At 37.3% G+C, this 8,630-nt stretch overlaps 1 protein-coding gene across 3 annotated transcripts in view; it reads right to left on the bottom strand.

Moving 5' to 3' along the window:
• Positions 1-940: 940 nt before the first annotated feature.
• SNX14 (sorting nexin 14) overlaps positions 941-8,630 on the bottom strand; it is a 55,475-nt gene continuing 47,785 nt past the window's right edge. For all 3 annotated transcript variants that reach the window (XM_080587310.1, XM_080587311.1, XM_080587312.1), the window contains 6 exons: positions 6,971-7,094; positions 6,347-6,511; positions 5,188-5,283; positions 4,321-4,412; positions 4,096-4,152; positions 941-1,141 (listed from right to left, as the gene is read on the bottom strand). In XM_080587310.1, the coding sequence (XP_080443436.1) occupies positions 1,103-1,141; positions 4,096-4,152; positions 4,321-4,412; positions 5,188-5,283; positions 6,347-6,511; positions 6,971-7,094 (573 nt within the window). In that variant the 3' untranslated portion in view covers positions 941-1,102. The remainder of the gene's footprint in view (positions 1,142-4,095; positions 4,153-4,320; positions 4,413-5,187; positions 5,284-6,346; positions 6,512-6,970; positions 7,095-8,630) is intronic.

Here is an 8,630-nt window from a genome sequence, read left to right as displayed (position 1 = left end):
GCAAATTACACTTTTTTCAAGAGTCATGCTACTCACTTAAATTCAATGCAAAATTTCAAGACATCATTAGTTTTCACATAAATTCAAGGGTTGCGCATGAAAAGATTTGGGCTACACAGTTGCATTAAATAAGCTTCATTAGAACAGGGAAACAAATAACAGCTGACCCTGACACAGTACCAGTTCTAACGCGGCACTGATGATTTGTCAAATCTAGCTCCTAAAGTTATCAATTTACAGAATGGTCTTCCCTAAATCAACATAAAACCAGTAACAGAGACTACATTTATAGACTGAGCTGTACCTGCACATTTTGTTTTTTGTTTTGTTTAAAAAAAAGTTACAACTCCTCCTTTTGTATACGCAGAGGGAAATAACACCTCTACCTTCTTTTGGCAAACAGAAGGAAAAAGTACACAAAAGCAGTATAGACAGTTAATGCAAGTTGTATAGACAAAGAACACTAATGCTGCATTAGATAAATTTGGCTTGTTTGTTAAAAAAAAATAGGGAGTGTGTGAAAAGAAAAATCTCAAGGAATGTCTACTAACATATTTCTGTGGTGTTCTGTGAGTAAAATTTCTTTAAAATCTACGTATAAGTACTTTTTAAAGTGTCTTTTATAAAGGCTGAGCCGACCAATTAAGGTTTACAGGAAAAAATCTTCCACACATTTTTGTGCTAATAAATGTTTAGAAAACAGTAAGAACAGACTCATATATACTTTTTCTAATCCTGTGATCCTAATCCATTTTTCTAAATGTCCCTAAAGGAAAGCAACAATTATTACACTTTTAGCAAAGCTAAAGATGTAGGCTGGTCTCTTATTTTATACCATCCTGTACTTTCACATGCAGAGGTTCGGGGGGAAACAAATCTGCTTACTGATAGCAGCTAAGTAAATTTAAATAAAAAGTACAGATATATTATTTACTTGTAATTGTTATTAAATTTTAATGTCTTTATTGCATAAAGAGGTTTTTAGAACTTAGATTTTATGTTATTTACAAGAAAATATACAATGCAAGGTTAAAATATCACATGTCCGTTATGTTAGTGCACAGCAGATGCTTCCGCCACGTGTCCAGCAAGGTCCCTGCATTCACATCCAACATGACACAGAGCTAGCTTCCTTTAGACCCTGTTAAACAGTAATCAAAACAAAAAGAGTTAACTATGATAACGCATATTTACATATGAAAGGCTGATCTGATGTGCAATGATTAATGATATTTGAAAACAACCACTAGAAATCAGAGATAACAGAAACGAAGGCTACTGCTTTCAGGTTTTTATTACTATTACTTGAAAGAGAGATGTTATTCCTTCTCTGGAATTTCTCACCTCCTCCATTCTTAAGTGCTAAATACAGTTTTCCTAATGCAGCAATTTTCTGCTCTGGAAGTGGCACTGGCACATTTTTGCAACTGGATTTCTTTCCTTGCTCTGCTAGGAAAGCTTCTCCTGTCTCAGCTTACCCTTTATCTCATATCCTGTCTGAACAGACTTCCAGGGGACTGGCTGTATTGTTGTATCAAAGGCAAAACATAAAAGTGCTTTTCAGTTCTTATCGTTAGAACTGGTACACTTAGGCATGCTGACATTAAACACAGCGTATCTGTAGTGATCCACTTCATATCTGCATTGGTACATATAGTAGGATTTGACTTCAAGATGAAGTCAAGATGTAATCTCCGGAGCGGGAAGTAGGTTGACATCCCCCCTAACAGAAATCTTCCCATTTCTCCTGTTGCTATTGCCCCTGTTGAACGCGCAGTGCTCAAAATAAAACTTCCAGGATGCCCCAATTTCTCTTTAAATGCTTACCGAGTTGAAATATTTTCTGTTCCTCACTGTAACTATGAACATACATTGAAATCATGCAACTCAAGTAGGACTCATCTGCTCAACAGAGAGAGGTAAGTCACTGGGGTCATTTTTTTCCCCAATAGGACTGATAACTAAGTAAGAACTAGCCATTAATTTTAACCATAAGAACCAGCCATTAATTTTATACTTGCCAATCAAAGCTGTTTGGAGGAAACTATTTTCTTTCTAAATGGCTTCACAGTCAGCTTGCAGTGATTTGGGAGAAATTATATTTTGAATTGAGGGCTTCACATGAAAAGCACTGCCCTCCACCCATCCTTTCTCTCCCCCTTGCATTTCCCTTTTCATATTGATCCTCCCTCATCTGCCTCACTTAGTCCATCACAGTCCTACAACCCTCACTACTACATCCTACAGGCAAACACCATGGAAGTGATGACCTTTCTTCTGTTTTACTCTTGGCACATCCAAAACAGGAAAACTGCTGAAGTTCCTGGTTGGAGTATCTTCTTTTCCTTCCCCCTACTGAAATCTGGCCCAGCAAATACTCTCCCTGCTCCCATCATCAGCTTCAGCGAGGCGGGACATGCAGAGCCCAGGCCTCAACACTTCTGGTTCACTAGGACCAAAGGTAGCATCAGAGGTCCTTCCTTGCCAGGTGGTTTTCTGTAACACTGCAGAGCAATCAAGCAGTGGCATGCAGTTAGAGGGAATGGAAGGATGGATTAAGAAATTGTAAAAACCTTAATCCCCATTTAAATCAAATATCCTTTTCTTGTTTTGTTTTCAAATAAAAAAATCTTTTCCCCCATTAAATATATACACTGTTACAGAACCATGGAATGGTTGAAGTTGGAAGGGGCCTCTGGAGGTCTTCCAGTCCCTTCAGCATCTTGGTGGCCCTCTGCTCAACTCCTTCCAGTCTGTCCAGGTCTGTCCTGTACTGGGGGGTCCAGACCTGGACCCATCACTCCAGGTGGGGCCTCACCAGTGCTAAGCAGAAGGGAAGGGTCACCTCCCTTGACCTACTGGCAACGCTCCTCCTAATGTGGCCTGTAATACCATTGGCCTTCTTTGTAGCAAGGGCACGCTGCCAGTTCATGCTGCAGTCGGCACCCATCAGGACTCCCGGGTCCTTTTCTGCAAAGCTGCCTTCCAGCTCGGCAGTCCCCAGCATGTGCTGGTGCACGGGGTTGTTCCTCTATTGATCCCTGGAGTACCCTTCTGGTTACTGGCCTCCAATTAAACTGCTGATCATCACCTTCTAGGCATGACCGATGCTTTAAAGATTATTTAAGTACTTAACACAAAGCCTTTAACTTTTTTCCAGCACTAACTGAAAATAAATTAACGTTCCTATAGATACACTGTTAGCTGCTGAGGTACAAAACCAGTTCACTGCAGTAAAACAACAAGGCTAAGTCAGGTCTTCCAATGCAGCACACAAGTCACTAGGCTACTTCCTTATTTGCTTGGTTGGTTGGATCTTCTTTTGTTTGTTCTTAACTGTTTGAACACAGCCATGAATAGGCCAGCTAAGAGCTGATGCACAAAGTAGGCTGAACAGGCTAAGCTGCTCTCCTTTCAATGAAAACAACAGAAGGTGCCCTAGCTTGTTCTGACATTTATCATTTCTTTCTGTTTACTATGCAAAACAAATCACTGCTGGCACTCCTGTGGTTCTCGGACGCAGGGTTCATGCAACAAAAATCTGAACGATAAATAAGGTGGGGTTTTATTGTTTTTTTAAATGAGATGGACCACAAACCTAGTGATATGCATTTATATAGAATTTGCACAACACAGGATGCTTTCTGCTTTATCTGGATAGTGGAAGTTGACATTGCAGTGAGCAAACTTTGGGTAAGAAACCCTTCTACTAAATAATCTCAAGAAAAATGCTGAAACTCAATCTGAGCTCTGCATACAGAACTCACTTCCTAAAGACAGAAAATGCATGAAATAGAATGGAGGCAATCAAAAAGAAATGCATGGAGATCCTGGCAAGTGATTACTCTGCCCAATTGTACTGAAAGGCACCCTTACTGCATGCCAGGTGAATGGGCCAAAACAGATTTGCAGAGACCTAATTATCAGAAATGTAAGTAATCCGAATTTCAGTGATTTCAATGCATTAGTAAAATACATATTTTCCACCAAATATTTAAACTTATTACAAGAGAACAACAGAAAAAATGTAGCAATGACCAATGAGCAATAGTAGCTTGAAGAAATCTGCAATTCTTGAATAGAGTTAGTACATACCTTACTTAGCTCTGGGAAGAGTTCTTGAATCCCAATATCCAACAGAACGTAAGTTAACTGAAAGAAAATAAAGCAAATAGCTTCAGCCAACCATGAAGAATATGCCAAGGCAACGTTACTGCTTTTTGTCTTTTGCACTGAATGAGTCAGTCCTCTGCCATAGCCATTCATTCATTTTAGGAAATGCTCTACCCAATGGAAAGTTTCTCAGGTGTTGCAAGTTACCTGTTTGTTGAGCACTGGTTGTTGCATGCCATCAAACAGAAGCCTGATGCCTTCGTATTTAGCTTCTTCCCCAATGCACTTGCCGATTAAATCTAGGCCAGATACCACCAACAAATACACAAGTCACTGGAAAGCACTGCAAAACAGCTGTACTATGCAGTTTGTAGTGTAGCACCTGGTTAAGTAACATCCCCTGCACTAGTTTCAGCTGACATAAAAATAACTCCCTAATTCCATGTGAGGGCATTTTTCTTGAAGTTCAGCAATATAAAAAAAAATGTTTTTAATTAAAGAGAATTCAAGTTTTATCCCTCTAAAGTAGTCAACAGAAAAAAACACTTATCTGGTTCCTCCTTTTCTTAACCCCCATTTTCAGTGCTGCAAACTTAAATAATTATTACACTTTTAAAATTTCAACCTATTGTCTGAACACTTTGTTTAATGCACAAGCTGGAACTTTTAAATTACTTCCTGAATAACCCAGAATATTGGCCCCTCTTCTCTAGTTTATACAGTGTAAGTAGAGTTCAGATTTATCTCATGGCTTCTCAGTATCCCTTTTTTAACCTGATCTTCATCTGGATAAAATACAAAGCACACGAGCATTCTAAATATGAAGAAATTACAGTTTTAAGCACATTTGTAAAGTTCTCATTTATGTCTTTACGAATGACTACACTACATACAACATTACTCAGTAACAGTGAGGTAAGTGATGAAACTGAATTCTTTAACAGTATTCCAGTCAACTCAAACCTCAGCAGCAGAGGAATTATTTAATTTTGAAAGCTAATGTTACTGTATTCGGGTTGTACGTATGTTTGAACAGTTAACCATATTCTTCTAAAGAGCCGTTAAATAAATAACCTGGAATGTATCTCATCATTTCTTCAAAAGTCTGCTTTGCTCGCTTCTGTTTATCCTGGAGAGAGCGAGGTTCAGTATTCTCACAGAACACAGCATCTGCAGCAAAGACACATTGAAGAAACTGTCTTTAGGCAGCTTTTTATCACTGGCATAAAAAATTGTTTTGGATAATGGCTTCAAAGTTGAACTTCTTTTCTGTATGATCTTAACTGGAAGGGAATTCTAAGCCTTGCCAGATAACAGTCTTTTGATTACATTAGCCTCATCAAATCCATAATAACCACCTGCTTGAAGGATAATAATCTTTTGCCTATTTGTTTCCATTCTTTTCAAATTTTTAAAGCATTATCTTCTAGGTTTGGATCAATTCTACTTTAAGTTAGTTATAATCCCCTTACTTACAATCTTCCTTGCCCTTTCAAAATTATAAGCAGTATTTACCTAAGGCACTGTCTCAAACTGTCCAAAATTTCAGATTTACCTAAGAATGAAAATAATTATTGTTCATCAGAAATATTTGGCACTCAGTTTTGGTTTTAGACTCTGAAAGTCTTACTCTTTTTCTTTTTTGTCTTTCACAAGATTTCTTCTTGGTTTGATATGGACAGGGCAGGTCTTGATTCCAGAGCTTTGGCCACATTTCATGTAGCTCAGACTGCGGTCAGATTACACTTCTCTGCATTTGAGAGCTTGTGTGCTGTTTTGTTTTATTTTTATTTTTCAAATCTCCCTCCACTTCCCTTATTTGAAAGTCAAAAGCACTCAAGCCCTCTCAAAAGTCACCACAATAAAAGGAACAAAAAAAATTAATGATAATGCAACACAAGTAAAAACTAACTTAAAGGAAGCATGAACCATTCGCATACTGACGTATTAACCCACCTTTCTTCTCTTTTTCTTGTTCTTTGCACACCTCAGCAAATAACTATTCATAGTACTTTTTTTTCCCTGTAATCACGATTGACAGGCAACATGGCTAACTTTACATTTTTCAGCAACAAACTTTTGGAATCTTTTTATAGGTCCTCTTGATTTTTTGAAGTTCCACTGCTTTAGTCAGGAATTACAAAGTTTAGTATGTGGTAACTTAACAGAAGAGAATTCAATTATCATCAAATTAAAGCAACGCTTCTACATCAAAGACGTAACCGTTACTAACCTCTCAGCAATGTTATCAGAGAAACCAAACGGTGTTCCTGAAATAGCTGTTCCAACTTATAATGCAAGTAATAGTCTGTGTACAGTTCCAAGGTATTTTTGAAGAGAATTCTTCCTCCCATCAAGAGATGATGCAGCCAGTCAGGAACGTGGAAAACTACCCTACCTGCAAAGTTACGGTAACAAATATTTATATGATTCTCCTAAAAGAAGAAAAAAGATTGTAAACTAGCAGATATTTTAGTTTTGGTAGTGCAACACTGAGAAATTACTATTCTCCATGTTGCTTATCGAATATTCTTTAAACTATTTCTATAAATTAATTCCCAGAGTGTACAAAGCGGCTTAGAGACGTCTGAGAAAGGGCACTACTCCCACAAAATTAGTCCAAGATGCAGAAAGATAAAAACAGAAAAACTGAACAATAATGAGATAAAATGTAATATTTTAGCACAGTAATGTCTTTTTTTTGGAGTGTTTATGTTCCTAAGCTGTATATTGTTAACATCACAAGTCCTAAATTATTACTACAATCAAATTTTATTTCTTACCAAAAAAACTGAACCTCTTAATGAAAGTATATATATACAAAGTAGAAGAATAACTAAAAGAAGTCACATCTTACCGATATACATCAAGTAGTCATAGACACCTTCTACAGTCAGCATTTCCATGAAGTAGTTCTGATTTTGTCGTCTTTCTGTATTCTCAGACCGGTTTGCATTATTCTTGAATAGATCATTGAAAAGCTAAAAACAGAAATATAACTTGGAAAACACTGCATTCAAAAATAAAAGGATAACCATCAAGTTTTTGTAGCATGTTTGTTTTTCATTAGAAGTAACTTTGTTTTCCAGAGCTTTCAAAGAACTAATCAGTTTTCCATTATATCAAGTTTTTTAAAAAGCTGTTCACATTCCAAAGGGAGAAAACATAAAAAGCACACCACATGCTGCCAAGATATGCGACAACCAAAACCCCATGATTCAAAATGCGGCAGCGGTGCAACCAAGACATTAAATCACAGGCCCTTTTGCTCCCAATACCTTCACACATCCAGACTTTATTACAGGCCTTGCTCTTTTCATGCACCCTCTTCTGTCACTGAGAGGCATAAAGGATATGAGTTTGTCAGCCATAAATCACAGGAGTACCTACAACATCCAAGCATTCCTAAAATATATTGTTGCCTTGTATTTTGAAACAACAGGTTCTGGACAAAACACTCACTTTTTTTTTTTTTTTTTTGCACACAAGTCCCCATTTTTCCTTGCCAGCTCTATTACTTATAGGAGAAACTTCACGTATTTTTAAGTTACCAAAGTTTGGGTTTCTTTCCATTTATCCCATTTCCTATTTTATTCCTTTATCCTTCTATTTTCCCATGTTCCCCACCACGATCCCTCCTTTTTCTTGCCTTTGGTTCTTCCCTAAAACATATTATAATACTTGTAAAATCCAAAGATGTTCTGTCCTGCAACCTTTAAGTAGTCCCATGCCACCCAGGCACTAATCCTTTCCTCCCAGTCCCACCAAGCCTGTGGGCTCCAGCAGTTGGAAGGAAAGAGTCCTCTGAGACCTGAGGCTCTTCAGATCTGACAATACCTCACAATAATCATTAAGAGTTTATTTAAAATTATTTTATCCCCAAACCTGTTGAACCAAAGATCAGTAAAAAAAATTATACAAAATACTACTATATTATGAAAAGAAAGCTCCAAAGTTTTTGTCAAGCTTCTAACAAAACTATCTCAGTATTAGAAGAAAATACAGTGTAATCGTAGTATAGCCTGAACTGAGAAGATTGCTACTGACAAATTTGTTAGTAGCACTCCCAAATTAAAAATAGTTCCAAAGAACGGTTAGCAATGGTTAGCAATTTGCTTGTACTTGGTTTACTCTCTAGAAAATCGTTCTCCCTGTAGTAGATAAGGCCATAAATCATACAAATCCCAACAGACTGTGAATCATGCAAGTCTCTTAACAGAACAATCTGCAGTCTTATGAAAAAATACACTAGGAAATTTGGCAAGATTCAGGTTTTGACTTGCACTTCTTTAGGCTCTTTCTTTCATGAGTGCTGACTTGCTGGCATTATCACTTTCCCAAAGTTCACTCAAATTAAACAATACTAACTTGTTACATAAATTACATGAAAGAGCAAATACAGCTAATGTATGTTTGACGACTGGAATCCAAGAAAGTAACAAACCTAAAAACAGCAGATAATTATTCATGCCTACTGTATGAAAGTATGCCTGGCATGTTGTTTAAAGAACCCTATA

The sequence above is a fragment of the Anser brachyrhynchus genome (genome assembly GCF_964034855.1).
Source record: "Anser brachyrhynchus genome assembly, chromosome: 3".
NCBI classification, from domain to species: Eukaryota; Metazoa; Chordata; class Aves; order Anseriformes; family Anatidae; genus Anser; species Anser brachyrhynchus.
This window is presented reverse-complemented; position numbering and strand designations above follow the sequence as displayed.